Source organism: Homarus americanus, unplaced genomic scaffold (genome assembly GCF_018991925.1).
Source record: "Homarus americanus isolate GMGI-L3 unplaced genomic scaffold, GMGI_Hamer_2.0 scaffold19117, whole genome shotgun sequence".
Classification (NCBI taxonomy): Eukaryota; Metazoa; Arthropoda; class Malacostraca; order Decapoda; family Nephropidae; genus Homarus; species Homarus americanus.
In genome coordinates, this window is record NW_024754704.1 from 137,508 (window position 1) to 154,569 (window position 17,062).

At 38.8% G+C, this 17,062-nt stretch overlaps 1 protein-coding gene across 1 annotated transcript in view; it reads right to left on the reverse strand.

Moving 5' to 3' along the window:
• Positions 1-1,227: 1,227 nt before the first annotated feature.
• LOC121855943 (U8 snoRNA-decapping enzyme-like) overlaps positions 1,228-17,062 on the reverse strand; it is a 32,274-nt gene continuing 16,439 nt past the window's right edge. The window contains exons 5-6 of the mRNA XM_042351162.1: positions 13,193-13,303; positions 1,228-1,984 (exon numbers count right to left, since the gene is read on the reverse strand). Of these exons, the coding sequence (XP_042207096.1) occupies positions 1,781-1,984; positions 13,193-13,303 (315 nt within the window). The 3' untranslated portion in view covers positions 1,228-1,780. The remainder of the gene's footprint in view (positions 1,985-13,192; positions 13,304-17,062) is intronic.

Below are 17,062 nucleotides of genomic sequence, written 5' to 3' on the forward strand. Positions count from 1 at the left end.
CAAGGAATCCAGCAATGTCAATTATATTATCCTAACTTTAATCTGAGGTATTATTTAATACAAAATGTTAAAATCTAAATTTTTCACCCACTCTCTCTTGAAGGGAGGAGTGGTGGGGGGAGGGTTGGGACTGACCGCGCGGTTGGAAGAGGGGGGGGAGGCAAGGTGGGGTACTTTGATTGACAGATAGTGTCGTGAAGAATATTTTTTTTTTATTAACTGAAGATATTTGTTTTAGCTCATAAAATTCATACAAATTACCCGGCCAGAATATAATTTACATTGCTGGAATTCTTACAATTTGGTGATCATTTTGAATATAAACATCATATATTTTGCATTAGACATAAAATTTTTAGATAAAATGTTTAATCTGAGTAAGTATGTTATCTTTTGTGAAAAATATATGACATTTATATTCAAAATATTCCTGGTCTTACAAGGAATCCAGCAATGTCAATTATATTATCCTAACTTTAGTTTGAGGTATTATTTATTACTATACCTGGTTTTCCCCCCAAAATTTCTCAGAGGGAAGAGCCAGGCAGTGTAGTGTGAGAAGAGGGGGAGGGAGTCGTGTCCATTATTTGAATGGACATTAACTTGGCGACTGTATTTCTCTATTTCTCTTAAGTATTAATTGTGTGCATGTACCATCATAAAATTAAGATGTTATTTTTACTACAACATAGTTATGTGTCGTCAAAAAGTGGAGTTTGGGGATCGGCCTGGACTCCATTTCAATTAATCCCATATGTTATGTTATTCACTTTACGCGTTTCTCGCTTTCCGCGGTACCCTCCGGGTTACATTAACCGCGTAAAGTGAGGGTTAACTGTGTGTGTGTGTATATATATATATATATATATATATATATATATATATATATATATATATATATATATATATATATATATATATATATATATATATATATATATATATATATATATATATATATATATGTAAAATGCCATAGTGAGTTTCCCTTCTCACCTCCATCCTTAGTGCGAGATCTCCTACATAGCCTATGCTACAATATGATGAGGTATCATAAGGCATAATAAGAGTTGTGATGGACCAACAAAGAGTGGTAGAGACATCAACTTGCCACCCTAGACTGTTTCTACCATCCTCAACACAGGTAATTAACAGTTTCAATTTAGGCTTTACATTACTTATTTAATGCTTATTATGCTTGCTTTATATATCCTGTATCCGCTTTACTTTCTTGCTTGACATTTTGCATGACAGATATATATATCAAGAGTAGATGGGAGATTTTGGAGGGTGGCCGGTCCCTAATCCCCTGAATTTATTATGTTCTTATCGGATTAAATGCTTTGATAACCATTGATTTACTATTCAATGACTTTTCCCGGTCCCTATATGCATCGGTTATCGGGGTACACCAGTACTCCTAAGTTTCAGTCTGAACACAATCTACATTACTCACAAACAAAACCATAATTCATCAGCTAAATCAAGGTTGAACTATTCCTTAAAACCTTCTGACCTCACAACATTTGAGTTACATTAACTTTCATTCCCACTATGTTTAACAGTACAACAATTATATCTCTATTGAAACCATAATAAAAAACATTCTTACAGTCTACATCTCCAGGAGTTGGATATTTTTTGGTCAGTATACTTCACTTCAAACTATTTATTGGGTTACATTTTTTAGATAATAAAAGGTACCAACAAAAAATATCACAATTATGTATTTTTGTTAACAACAGAGAAATGGAGAACACATCATCAAAGAGCATACTGACTAAATTCTATTAGGACCAAGTTTAAGATTATTACTCTTGTACATAACTTCATTTATCTCAACTTCTGTCAAAATTTTCACATGATGCACAGCCAAGAGCAACTGTTGTTTTGCTGTACCAACAAACCTGTTGTTCAGAAAGGCTGGTAATCCCGAGTACATGTTTCCCATTGTATAAAGTGGAACACGCACAGAGCCAAGTACCTGCAAAATTAGGGTTTTTTTAATTCAGTATGTATTAAAGGTATTTGTAAATAAAATAAGGAAGTTGCAGGGTATTTGTTAATTATTAACACTACTTACAATGAAATACATCCTACCTTTTTCTGAGCAGATTTTTAAAGATATAAGATATAAGTATAATTGTTTGAGCAAGAAAGATTACTGCCACCTTCAGACTGTTCTTAGCACCAACTTGTACACAATCCTTCATCAATGTTCCCTGATATTAAAATACTTTCTTTTAGACCCTAACACTTTGTCAGCATTGACAACTCAGTACAAAGCCCCACAAATCTCAATCATTACATATTTCAATGTTTTAACAAATCTGTCAGTCATTCAAATAATGCTGTGTTATTGGCTAGTTTGAGTACCTTTGTTTAGCCCTGACTTCCATTTATAAACCTCGATCATATCGCCCTTCACTCTGCATCTCTCGAGCGAGTGCAAATTAAGATGCTTTAACCTGTCCCTGTACTCAAGGTTCCTAATGCCCGGGATTAGTCTTTTCATTCTCCTCTGAATTCTTTCTTGTGATTCTATATCCATTCTGTACCACGGTGACCAGAACTGAACTGTGTAATCCAAGTGAGGTCTCACAAGAGCAAGATATAGTTTTAGGATAACCTCGCTAGTCTTGTAATTCACACTCCTTTGTATGAACCCAAATCCTTTGTTAGCCTTGTTTAAGAGCAAATACACATTGTTTACTTTGCTTAAGATTCCTACTTATCATTACTCCTAAATCATTCTCAGTTGGATTTCTCTATAACAACGTTGTTCATCTGATATCTGGTTTCTCTGTTTAGATCGCCTAGGCAAAGTACTTTACATTTATCCACATTAAATTTCATCTGCCATTTTTCAGACCATTCAAAAAATTTGTTTACATCTTCCTGTAGTAGTTTTGCAGAGTCCTCGTCAGATTTAATTACACGCCCTATTTTAGTGTCATCAGCAAATTTACTTATGCTGCTGTCTATGCCTATATCTATGTTGTTTATCTATATCTATATAATAAATATTAGGTAAAAGTGGAAGTGTGACTAACTATCAGATACAAGTACAGTACAGTAAGATCTCATATTTCGTGCGATTTCATTTCGCGTTTTAGAATTTCGCGAGCACTACCTTATGTAACCAAGTTTTATATTTGGTGTAAAATATCGTGAGTTTCACGAGATCCAGTCAGCTGAACGCGAGATCCAGCCACCTGAACGCGAGATCCAGCAAGCTAAATGCTGGCCACCGTCTTGAATGATGTCACAGCCCTCATACTAGTTACAGTCATTTCTGCTACAACGTGTGTTTTGTCAACGCGAATTGGTTGTAACGCGATTGATGAATAGGGGAACACTGTTTGTAAAAGGCAAAATTTTGCATACGAATGTTGGCTATAGCGCAATTCCATCCTCAATGTTTTGATTCCATACTCAACGTTTTAAGCGTGGCGCGGGGTTATGCAATTTTTGCAGTTCACGTTCGACATCACACATTCAATTGATTCGTGTATTTTGTTTGTGAAGTGTTTTTTGAGAGGTACTCTGTAAATTTTTTCTTTTTTTGCAAATTTAGCTGTTACCCATAAATACTGTATGAAAAGAACAAGTAAAAAGAATGTTTCGCAGTGCGGACTAATAACGGTTCACACCAGCGCTCAGTTTACATCATGTGATCAGTTGAATCACGCGGTTTCTGTCGATTGCTCCGTGATTTTTGCCATTTTCTCCAATTTTGTTGTGTTAGTGATGAATATGGAAAGACGAGGTAAGAAGAATGTTTCCAAGAAGCGTTCTGGTGATCTAGTTGCCGGTGGTGAACATAAAAGAGGATTACAAGAACACAATTATCGCGTTGTAGCCCGCGCCATCCTAGCGACCGCCCAGGCTGTTATTGTGTGCTTTTTTTAGGGTGGTTGCTACCACCTGTCAAGTCAAGATAATGATGGGGGTGGGACAGACCCACCTAAGTGGCCAAATACCGAAAAGGAGAAGTGGGACTATCGTAAGGGAGTTAAGTTTGCCAAGTGCTCGATGCAGGATAAGCAGCGTGTGATTAAGTTACTTGAGGAAGGCCTAAAAACTAGTGAGATAAGAAAGATTACTGGTTTTCCGGAAAGCACAATCAAGTCAATAAAGGCAGAATTGTATCATTTGGAGGTTATAAATGGGAAAATCGGAAGTTGCTGTAGAGTGGCCAGTCTATGTTGTTATTTTTCCCATTAGTTCATGTATTTGCATTTGGCGAATTTGAATTTGGTGGAATTTTGCCAGTCATTATTACTCACGAAATACAAGATCTTACTGTACAGTAGAGTACAGTACAGTCCTCCATGTTCCAATCTCTGTTGGATCAACAAGCCATCCTTATACAGGGGTCACATACTCAAAACACCTCATCAGTTACGTACAGTAGCAGAACTACAGTACCGTAACTTACAGACTCGTTACAGTCCCGTAAATTTTTCATACTCAAAATTTAATTACAGTCCCGTAAATTTTTCATACTCAAAATTTAATTACAGTCCCGTAAGCAGTCCATAACTCTAGTGTTTACCCTGTAAATTCAGTTCTCTTGTCCGAAGGTAGATGTCAATGCAGGAGCTAGTTGGCCAATCGTCGCTCAGTTAACAAAATCATCAACCAATCAAAAGAGAAGGAGATATCAGCTGAGATCGACGCACGTGATAGTTGCTAGACGTACCTCAAGTGTCATTAGTGAAGATGGAATTATGTTTCAGTAATACTTGAAGACTATGGTTAACCAATGACCAAAATAAATAAATAAATAAATAAATAAATATATACAGTGGGGTATGCTATAACGAACGGATCCTACTACGAATATTCCTATAACGAACGGTTTTACCTATAAAATTGAGAATGCTATAACGAACGAAACTCCTACAACGAACATTATTTAAATTTTTTTTTTTTTACTAATTTATTGTTTTTTTATTACAAGTATGAATGATATTCTTTATTTCAGGGGTTTAGATGCATATTTATGCACTTTTTTTAAATTTTTACAATTTTATATTATATTTTTCAGTGTTAAGCGGTTGTATTTGGGGGCCTGGAACGGATTAATACTATAACGAAAGAATGTTATAACGAACAAGGTTCTAGAACCAATTAGATTCGTTATAGCATACCCCACTGTATATCACTTACGGAGTCCGCTGCCAAATATTTGTTTTGCGTATACCGTTCGGAGACTGTAAGTCCAGTTACGGGGTAAACAAACAGATACAGTCCCGTAAATGTTTTTGAGTATGCGGCCCCAGTACAGTCCCCCCATGTTCCAATGACAAAATTAGAATAATAACTGTCCACTTCCTTGACCTTAAAATGGTAATGTACATTTGTCATGTACTGTATCCACCTAAATCTTCCATACCAATATTAATCTCATTATTTCAAAGTAAAAAAAAGTGATTATAGTGAAGCTGTTACCAGTAAATGCTTCAATATTCTAGTACACCATTAAGGATTTTGGATACTCGGTAGGGTTGACCAATAGGTCCCTCAACTTCAACAGCAACAAGCCTGACCTCAGTGTTCTACAGTTTTCTAATCTGCATCCCAAATTTCCACATTTCTGGAGCAAAAAGAGATGCAGCTTATAATTGTGCAAATACAGTAAAGCCTCCGATAACAACAGTTCGACCAACAACTTTTGATATTTAAAACCCTAGTTAATTTAGGACCCAATTCAGTTTACGTCCTTATTTCATTCGTATTTACGACCAAATTTAATAAAAATAAAATAAAATTACATTTTCATATAAATAATAATTAAATCCCGATATGTATTAAAAGGAAAAAAATTACTGTAAAAAAAAAATTAAGAGCGCCTTGTGCAAAGAAGCTGCCTTGCTAATGAGTGGTAAACAACAGTCGGAGCTTGGCGGGCCTTTTGTTTTCACGCATCTGGAACAGGAACAGGAGAAAAACTTTCTCAGGTTTCTTACATCATTTTTGCATCCCTATTCAGCATGAGCAAGAGAGCAAGTGATGGTAGTGTTGTTTCAAAAGCTAATAGAAAGTGTATAAGATATGCCAAGAAACTAGATGTGTTTAAAAGATATGAAAAAGGTGAGAGGTCTGTGGACATTATATGGAGCAAGCAATGAACATATTTTCTGAAGTGGATCCATTAACAGAACAAAGCATTAAAATTTAAATAAATGCAAATGACCTCAACATAAAGATGTATAACGAGAAAAGAAAGCAGCTGTGCAAGGTTCTTTTGACAGCTTTATTATTCGAAGGCCTAAACCATCAACTTCAGCTACACCATCAAATGCAGCATCATAAGCAGCTTCAACATCAACTTCAGATTCAGTAACAGTTTCAGCAACAGCTTTATGGAAAGGTACAGCTTCAGCCAGAGTTGTACCTGACCACTTGTTCATCTGAGTAAAAACTCGCACAATATTCATTGGCTGTCCTTATGTTTTAGACTTTACCACCATTGGTGAGTAGAATTTTTTTTTTACATTCAGAAATATTATTTAAAACTTTCATATTCATATGTAGAGAAATGATATGTTTTCACATGTAAGCACTTACTGTTCATACGTTGGTGTTCCCAAATGTCTCGCCTTATTTCTTTACCATTAGTGGTTAGCTACCTCCAGTGTTCCATTTATTAACATTAAATAACATTACTTAAAACATACATAAAAGAATTCAATTTTTTAAATTAAGTTCACTACATTACTTAAAACATACATACAGGTATTCAATTTTTTTAAATTAAGTTCACTACAGCTACAACCAGGGTCTTATTTTCTTCAGTTTCTTATGTAGAACCATCGTCACTCTCGAAAACAATGCTGTCTTGTCTCCTCGAGTGTGTTTTAATATTCTACGAATTATTAATGATTTGCATTGTTCATTTCACATCTATAAAAATTAATTCAATCAAATACATATTCAGTAATAAACAATAATGAATCTTTTGTACATATTCTTAAGATAAATGACCGTTTCCTTGAGTGCGAACGTATACGTTGGCATTCCACTATCAGTCTCCCTTTTCTTTAATATCAGTGGTTACTTCTACTGTACATTAAATAACAATACAGGTTGTACCTCTCTAGTCCGGCAACCTCGGGAGCCTGACCAGTGCCGGACCATGGAAATTCATCCTTCTTCTGGATAGATAGTGACTTGTGCTTATGCCTGGAAGCACTAGCACCACTTTCTCTGCTTCATGGTCTCTTTGAAGACATATTGAAGGGTTAAATGTCGTACAGTAGCTTCTCAAATTTCGCGAGTTTTTATTTCGACGTTTTTTGCTTGAACACACCAAAAAACAAAACAATTAAAAATTTTGAGGGCGGAAACTCGAATTTCGACGTGTTTGAACGGCCCACCATCGTTCAGACGACATGCACAATCATGTAAACAGCGTCATTTCTCTTATGTACAAAAGATTCATTATTGTTTATTACTTTATGTCTTTTTGATTGAATTAATGTTTATGTGTGAAAAAATGGGCAATACAATTCATTAATAGTACGTAGAATATTAAAACACACAAGGAAATGAGACAGCATTGTTTTCGTTGATTATAAAACCAGTGACTGGCTGGTTCTACATATAAAACTGAAGAAGATGAGACCCTGGTTGTAGCTGTAGTAAAATTAATATGGTTGTTTTAAGTAATGTTATTTAATGTTAATAAATGGAACAATAGAAGTAGCTAACGATAATGGTAAAGAAAAAAGAGAGATCGCGTATGTAAGTGCGCACAAGTGAAAACATATCGTCATTACTCTAAATAAGAATATGAAACCAACACTAATTTACCATTCATATATATTTTAATTAATGTTTCTGAATTTTTTTTATTGAATTAATGTTTGTGTGTGCAAAATGAACAATTCAATTCATTAATAATACGTGGAATATTAACACGAGGAGACGAGACGGCTGCCGGCATTGTTTTCGTTAATGCTTCAAAACCAGTGACTGATTGGTTCTACATATAAAACTGAAGAAACTAAGACCCTCATTGTAGCTGTAGTAAAATTAATGTAAAAAAATTAATATGGTTGTTTAAAGTACCTGTAATGTTATTTAATGTTAATAAATGGAACAATATAAGTAGCTAACCATTAATGGTAAAAAAAAGTGAGACTGCGCGTATGTAAGTGCGCACATGTGAAAACATATCGTCATTACTCTACATAAGAATATGAAAGCAACACTTATCTACTGCTCATATATATTGAAGGGTTAAATGTTGCACTCTGTTTAGACAAGCAGAGAGAGAGAGAGAGAGGAGCCGAACTGCCGGATGTAAACAAACCTTAATTTCCAGCAGCTTTGTTGTTGTTGGTTTTTTTAAGGGGATTAGCCCACCCGGGCATAGGTCACTGACCCACATTGGGGCCTGAGGGGCAAAAATTTAATACTCCTGTAATAAAAATAATAATTAATAATTCAGATAAGTAAAAAAAAAAAAGCTACCTATTGGACAAACTAAAATCATTCCGGACCACGGGAGTTTCCGGACCACAGAATGCCGGAATAGAGAGGTACAACCTGTATATATACAGTCATGCGCAGGTTAAAGTCCTAGATACGTTCTTGGAAACGTGATGTTAACCGAAATGGACGTTGTCCGAAATTACATAAACCTATCAGATTTATTCTAATGGGGGTTCCAGGCACCCAACCCCAAGTTTCCCATTTTACAACCATTTAGACCCACTAAATATATATATACTGTATAATGTTATGGTAAATATCATAAACACACATAGGCATGGCTAGGTTTATTACAAAGTGATGAAAAGGATAATGTAAAGTGGGTAGTCCACAAAACATGTAGCCATGTCTCTTTATTTGAGTGCCCCGTCAAAGAAGTCCGTTTTCTCTCACTTCAGGACACCTGAGTCGTCCGTTTTCTCTTAATCTTAGAGTGCAGTACACCAGACACCTATTTATTTCTTAATAATGACACAGAATTTGAAATTGCAACTGGGGTTGTAATTGTTGAGGCAACTTATATATGATTGATTACAATTGGAATATTCAAGATTCATTGTGAGTGATGTTTAATGCTTCAACTGTCTTTATGGTTGGTAAAACTTGTCAAGTCTGTCAGTCTGAGTGGCATGTGTGAGGCCTTGTGTTTGTACAACCGCTAAATATATAGATATATAATGCTATGGTAATTATCAGAAACACACATAGGCATGACTAGGTTTAATACAAAGTGATGAAAAATATACCATCAGTACTGTACAGTGGGTGGTCCACAAAACATGTAGCCATGTCTCTTTATTTGAGTGCCCCGTCATAGGAGTCCGTTTTCTCTCACTTCAGGACTCCTGAGTCGTCCGTTTTCTCTTAATCTTAGAGTGCAGTACACCAGATACTTCTTTATTTCGTAGTAATGACACAGAATTTGAAATTGCAACCCCAATTGCAACTGGAGTTGCAATTGTTGAGGCAACTAGATATGTCTGATTACAGCAAATGTGTTATTGTCAATTTGAGGTGAAAGATTTTATCCTCAATAGATGTAGGTTAACATTACACCTGGAGGCAAATGTTTAAAAAAAGCCTAATCAAGGAAGCACATTCCTTTAACACATAATATCTGACCAGTATGGGGAGGATCATCATGTCTCCGTCAGGGGGTCGTGGAGTGGTGGTCCAACAAGCCACTTTGGGGGCGGCCCGGACGACGATCGGGATTGTTCGGTCAGACCTATGTATGTGTGTATGTATATATATATATATATATATATATATATATATATATATATATATATATATATATATATATATATATATATATATATATATATATATATATATATATATATATATATATATATATATATATATATATATATATATATATATATATATATATATATATATATATATATATATATATATATATATATATATATATATATATATATATATATATATATTCAGCGTCACAAATACGCAAACATCTCAAAAACATAGCAGAGAAAACTGACATTTTGGTAGACTCCAGGTGATTCGATAAAAAATGTATGAAACTGTCTACCTGTGTAGGCTTTCTGTACACCTTAAATTTGTAGTTATGGCCATTTCTAATGATAAGCATATCAAGGAATGACCTGACCTCATGTTTCATAAGGTCACCTGTATATTTAAGCCTTTCTCTGTCCATGTAATCCAGTTGCCTCTGAAGATGTCTTGAATAAAGACGAAACCTAAGGTGCTACGTTGTTTCCCTTTTCCCCGTGTGATTTTATCAATATATATATATATCTACTCTTAAATCACTACTGTAATGTGATACAGGTGATTAATTTTTATCTCTTGTGCAAAATATATGACGTTTATATTCAAATTATTCGGTGTCTTGCAAGGATTCCAGCAATGCAAATTATATTCTGCTAACTTTAGTCTGTGATATTATATAAGATAAAAACTGAAAGCCTAAAACCATGGCTGGGCAGATGGGGGAGAGGGAGGGAGGGAGCGGGAGGCGAGGTAATATGTTTGACAGTTGGCGCTGAAGGTCTAATTGTGTTTATTTATCAGTCCTTAAGAGTGACTAAGCTTTTTCATTATAAAATGCCACTGAAATGACCAGGGAGAATATACTTTCCATTGCTGGAATTACTGTAAGATAGTGATTAATTTGAATATAAACAAGCTATAATTTGCACTAGGTATAAAAATTTTAGTATCATAATCATTTAGTACATACAGTACAGATTTGCACTTAGCTCATATATTTTTTTTTACATTTCTTTTAGTATGGTGTGTGCATGTAAATGAATAAAAATAAATGAAGAAATTTATGTAAATCTACCCAAAAATACAGTTGAAAAACTGTACATTACTAAAATGTACTAAACTAATGTACTAAAAATTTTATCTCTTGTGCAAAATATATGGCGTTTGTATTCAAATTATTCGCTGTCTTGCAAGGATTCCAGCAATGCAAATTATATTCTCCTAACTTTAGTCTGTGATATTATATAAGATAAAAACTTAAAGCCTACTGTATAACCACCAAATCCTGGCTGGGAGGGGGGAGGGGGGGGTGAGGGTGGGAGGAAGGCGAGGCAGGGCCGGATTCAGGAGTGGGCAAGGTGGGCAACTGACCAGGGGCCTCCACAATCTGGGGGCCTCCACATATTACACTATTTTATTTATTTGTTTATTCATTTGGATTATTTTTATTTTCATTCTTTAAAATTCATGTTTATCTATTCCATCACGTAAAACTATGTTCAGTAAGAAGCGTGATAGAAATTAGGCTAGCTACTTGGACAGAACCATTATTTGAGTAGAGGTTTATCTGATTAATAATGCAAAGAATCATCTCTCTGTAATAACTAATAATATATTCTATTCTGTGAAGTCCCTTGAAAATTTTTGACATGTGCGGAAGTAGCTATATCAAGGCTGGTCGACTTGAAACCACATGAATGACTCCAGTCATGTCTCACTTTTGTGTGTGTGTGTGTGTTGGGAATTTGTACACTATCAATAAATATACAGTTAATTAAAAATTTCTCAATGTTCTAATTTCCTCAATATAACTGCATATGGCTTCAAAATTCTCCAAAGAAGATGTTTAGGCTCGCTTCACTAGCCACCCCACCCTCTTGGGTTGTTATAATGAAGGGGGCCTCCACAAAGAAGCTGTCCATGGGCCTCCACAGGTCTAAATCCGGCACTGAGGGGAGGTGACAGTGACATGTTTGACAGTTGGTGCCGAAGGTTTGGTAAAGTATTTATTTGTTTATTTATTTGTCCTTTAGATTGAGTTTTTATTTTTTGCTTATAAAATGTCATAGAAGTGACCGGGGAGAATATAATTTACATTGCTGGAATTCTTATAAGATAGTGATTAATTTGAATGTAAACATGCTATAGTTTGCACTAGACAAAAATTTTTGTAATTATTTTGTACATTATTTTGATTACATGTACAGTACAGCTTTGCCCTTAGGACAGTGTGTGCATGTAAATAAGTTTCAATAATTGTATAAAGTTACAAAATCGAGCCAAAAATATTAGTTTAAAAACTTTATATAGACAGCGTGGATGGCAAAATTTTAGAATGACCAATAATTTTAATATAGAAAATGCAAAATATTCAAGAACACAACCTTCTTGATATTTACTCCACTGGAAACGAATGTAAACATAGAACGGATTACTGCATTGGCGGACTAGCCGATCAGCTGATGCTCACAACAAAAAATTTTTGTCGTAAGGATTTCGTTAATCGAACTTTTGTTTGCTAACCGAATTGAAGATCCTTATGAGAGCTAATTTGTTAACCGAAATTTCGTTAATCGAAACAGTTCGTTAACCGAGGGACCACTGTATAAAGATTAATTAAATCAAATACATATTCAGTAATAAACAATAATGAATCTTTTGTACATATTCTTAAGACAAATGACGCGGTATCCTTAAATGTGCACATATATGTTGGCGTTCCCAATCCATCTCTTTTTTTTTCCTTTGTCATTAGTGGTTAGCTACTTCTATTATTCCATCTATTAACATTAAATAACGTTACTTAAAACAAATATATTTAATTTTTACATTAATTTTGCTACAGCTACAACCAGGGGCTTATTTTCTTCATTTTCTCGTGGAGAACTATCGTCCCGGACTCCCGGCTGTAAACACAAACGAAAACAATGGCGTCCCATCTCCTCTTATGTGACCATATTATTATTCATTTCTATTGTATAAGGTGCATTCAGAAACATTATTTAAAGAATATAGTTTGCAGTTTTCATTAATTGTATTGTTTTAGGGGGAAAAGAGGGTAAAAAGCCACACAAAAGATATGAAAAGGTCACACTTGAGAAAGCATCTCATTATTATTGCTTTAATTTAATGGTAATTAAGGATTCGCGATAAGACAATTCACCTTACACTGCAATATTGGAGGACACATTAACGTCGTCATTCAGAGCTTTACTGTACCATATACAGTACTGTACACCACTATCCCCAAAATTTACCCTAATCTTGTACACATTATGCTTCAGTTTATCTTCTTGTAAGATTTGGCTGTACATGCTATCTCTACTTTGAATATGATTTCTACTTGGATAATAAGGTATTTTTAAGCTACTCCCAAACATTACACTATTTAAACAATTAATCAACTATGAATTTGATATCTCACCTCATCACCATATTCTGGTGCTGTTGGACACATTTTTTCGAGAGCAGTGAACTGGTCGAGGGTTATTTTCTTGATGAAGAAGTGTAGCAGCAAATTCTTGTTGTGTTCCACCTGCAACAATTCACATAATTACAGTAAATTATATTGAATGAGATAAAGAATGCTTAATTGCCCATTACATTTGTGTGACCAACTTGACTCCTTCCAGAACATACCATATAAAATGCCATATAAGATACATTTTCCTCAAAACTCACCATGTATCTTATGTGCCAAAGGTTAACCCCAAAAAATGAGGACGCTGACTGAAACCAAAATACAGTAAAACCTCGCTAAGGCAGACCCCGCTTAAGCCGGACAAAATTATTTGACAAAAAATAAAAAAATTAAAAAATTAAAATAATTAAAAAATTATAAAATATAAATAAAAAAGTGGGACATAATTTGTCGTAAGACGACATGCCCGCCATAAGCCAAAATTTCAAGGGAGCAAGGCAGACACACCTTGTGACCCACCGACGCTGGTAAACAAAGGGACACGCATCACGCACTCAGTCATAAATTAGCATCACCCACGATAACATCACTTCTGCTCTCTCGCTCCGTTGATTGTGTTTTAGTGCTGAACTTTATTTTGAAACTTATTTGACATTGCCAATAATGTGATTATGTTGTAGACTGAAGTAGCAAATATATCTTTGCATTATTATTGAAAAATTAGACAATAACCATGGCCCCTAAGAAAGTGTTAGGTGTCTGTAAGATTGTACCATCGTACGATATGTTTTCCCATGTTGAGGTGGGGGGCTTGTCTAAGGCAGCGCCCGGTTGCCAGTCACCAGCTGACGCTGATAGAATAAAGTCTACAAAGAACATGGTCTATGATTCAAACCTCTCACATGGCGCAGTGAGCAGGATCCCGGGGCCCGATACGCCATTACAGCCCTGACAAGAACGCTGACATGGCCCATACACTTCCACGATTCTGGACGCCCTCAAGGGGACGCCAGGGCATCTCTACACCGGCGGGGAACACCACGCGCGCCCAGCAGCAGGCCATGAGTGCATTGATGGCTCAGATGGCGTCTCTAGCTGCTGGCGGTGGTCATGCTTCTATGCCGGTCATGAAGCCCTCAGCAGCTGTCGCTCCAGAGAAGTGTGAGGCAGAAATGCCAGCAGCTGTGTTTAGGACATGGAGGCGGTCCATGGAGTCATGGGTGCTGTTGAACGGGTTGTCACAACTGGAGGCCACACTCCACATTCGCCTGAACTGCGTCCCTGCACTCCAAAGGGTGATTGACTCGAAATACCCCAGCGGTCAGTGGGAGTAGCTCTCGCCCAAGGAAGCCCTGGACGCCATCAGTGGAATGGTTCTTCAATCTTCAAACCAAGCTGTGAAATGGAACGAGTTTTTCAACAGCAAACAAGGTGAAGAGGAGCCCATGGAAAGGTATTTTCAACGCTGCTTCGCAGAGGCAGTGGAGTGTGAATTTAAATGTCCCACCTGTGATAACGATCTCTCTGAGTACTTGCTACTATGTAAAGTTATGGTGGGCCTGAGTAACCCAGTGTTGAGAAGGGAAATTTTCCAGGGGTACTCTAGTTACAATAGTGTTGAAGTGCTTAGAAACAAATGTATGTTATTTGAGGCAGCAGTGAGAGATGCTGGTGTATCGTGTCGTACGTCTGGCCAGGCAGTGGTGGGAACAGCCGCGGAGGCAGTGGCGGTTGGTGATGACGTCACCGGTGAGTCTGAGGTAGCTGGCGCCAGACCTGGACACCCCAGTCGCGCACACTGTGGTAACTGCGGCATGTCACATGCCTCTGATAAAAGTAACTGCCCTGCAAGTGGGGCCACATGTTGCAATTGCTATAAGGTTGGTCACTTCAAAAGGTGTTGTAGGAGTAAGTCAGTTCTAAGTGCTCCTGTGGATGTGTCAGGTGCTGTCACAGTGGCAACAGCCCAGCTATCCCGCCACCCCAGGTTACAAGTGTTCGTGACCCAGGCTGGGGGCAATTCCTCCGCCACCCCTGTGCTGGCTGTGGCTGACACAGGTGCTATGGTGTGTGGAGCAGGGGCATCCCTGCTCCGGGACATTGGTTTGTGTCCGGGGCAACTTCGGGCCCGTAATGGCCTGAGTGACGTGGCAAACAAACAGCTCAAGTGTCTGGGGTCCACCCCCTGCCGCCTCAGTGTGGACGAGGGGTCCACCGTTCAGGAGGTCTACTTCGTGCAGACAGCCAAGGCCCTCTACCTGTCATTGGAGGCTTGCAAGTGCCTCAGCTTGGTGCCTGTCGACTTCCCGCCCCATAGACATGCTGTGGCTGCCGTGGGCGATGGAGGGGAGCGGCACACTGCCGACGACCTACCTCCGAACCCTTTACCTGAGAGCATTCCTTTCCCGCCGAGGCCAGTAGAGATACCCTTGCCTCCTTTGGAGGAGAATGTGGCCAGGTTGGAGGCATGGCTGCTCACGCACTTTTCATCTACCGCATTCAACACCAGCAGGTCCCCACTGCCAGTCATGACTGGTCCCCCTCACCGTATCCACCTGACACCCGGCACGACCCCCTACGCCTGTCACACACCTGCTCCCGTTCCGAAACACTGGGCAGCGGAGGTGAAGGCCCAGTTGGAGGAGGACGTCAGGAGAGGCGTCATCCAGCCAGTGCCTGCTGGTGAGGCTACGGAGTGGTGCGCCAGGATGGTCGTGGTGGCCAAGAAAAACAGTCAGCCCAGGCGCACTGTAGACTTCCAATGCCTCAATGCAAGCTGTCTGAGGGAGACGCACCACACACCTGCACCATTCGACATGGTGTCTGGGGTGCCAGCGCAATCGTTCAAAACCGTCGCCGACGCCTTTTGGGGATTTCATCAGGTGGAGTTGGAGGAGGAGAGTAGACGCCTGACCACATTCATCACGCCGTGGGGACGTTTTCGATACTGCAGGACGCCCATGGGACATTCTTCAGCGTCAGATGCCTACACCAAGAGGTTTGACGACGCTATTCAGGATGTGCCCCGCAAGTACAAGTGCGTAGATTACACTCTCTTGTATGACTCCAGTGTGAAGGGGGCGTTGTGGCACACCAACGATTTTCTGGAGACCTGCGCTCACACGGGTATCACACTGAAACCAGAAAAGTTCTTGTTCTGCAGGAGAGAAGCCGAGTGTGTGGGTTTCCTCCTGGGATGGGACCTCTACCAGCCCACTGCCCAACGTCTGTCAGCCATCAAGGACTTCCCCATGCCTGATCAGCCATCAATAACTGACATCAGGTCCTGGCATGGCCTGGTTAACCAGTTGACTCCCTTCCTTGCCACTGCACCGGTGATGGAGCCCTTCCGTGAGCTCCTCAAGAAGCCAGTGGGCAAGCGGGTGTATTGGGACGACCAGCTGCGGCTCAAGTTTCGCCAAGCCCACGACACCATCTGTCAGTTGGCCAGGGACGCCTTGATGTACTACGATAAATCCAGGCCTATGGCAGCTGTCACGGATTGGAGCAGGGAGGGCATTGGATTCGTCGTCCTGCAACAATACTGTGACTGTGCCTCTCCAGAGATGCCCTTCTGCTGCAGGGGAGGGTGGCGGTTAGCTCTGTGCGGTAGCCGACATCTGAGCACGGCCGAGGTCGGCTATGCTGCAGTGGAAGGGGAGGCCCTGGCTGTGGCATGGTGCCTGCGCAAGGCCAGGCTGTTCCTCCTTGGCTGCCCGAACCTCATTCTGGTGACGGACCACCGCCCCTTGGTTGGCTTGCTAGGGGACAGAGCCCTCACGGATGTGGCGAATCCACGCCTGTTCAAGCTCAAGGAGAAGACCCTGCAGTACCGGTTCACGGTCAAGTACTTGCCAGGGAAGCGGAACTGTG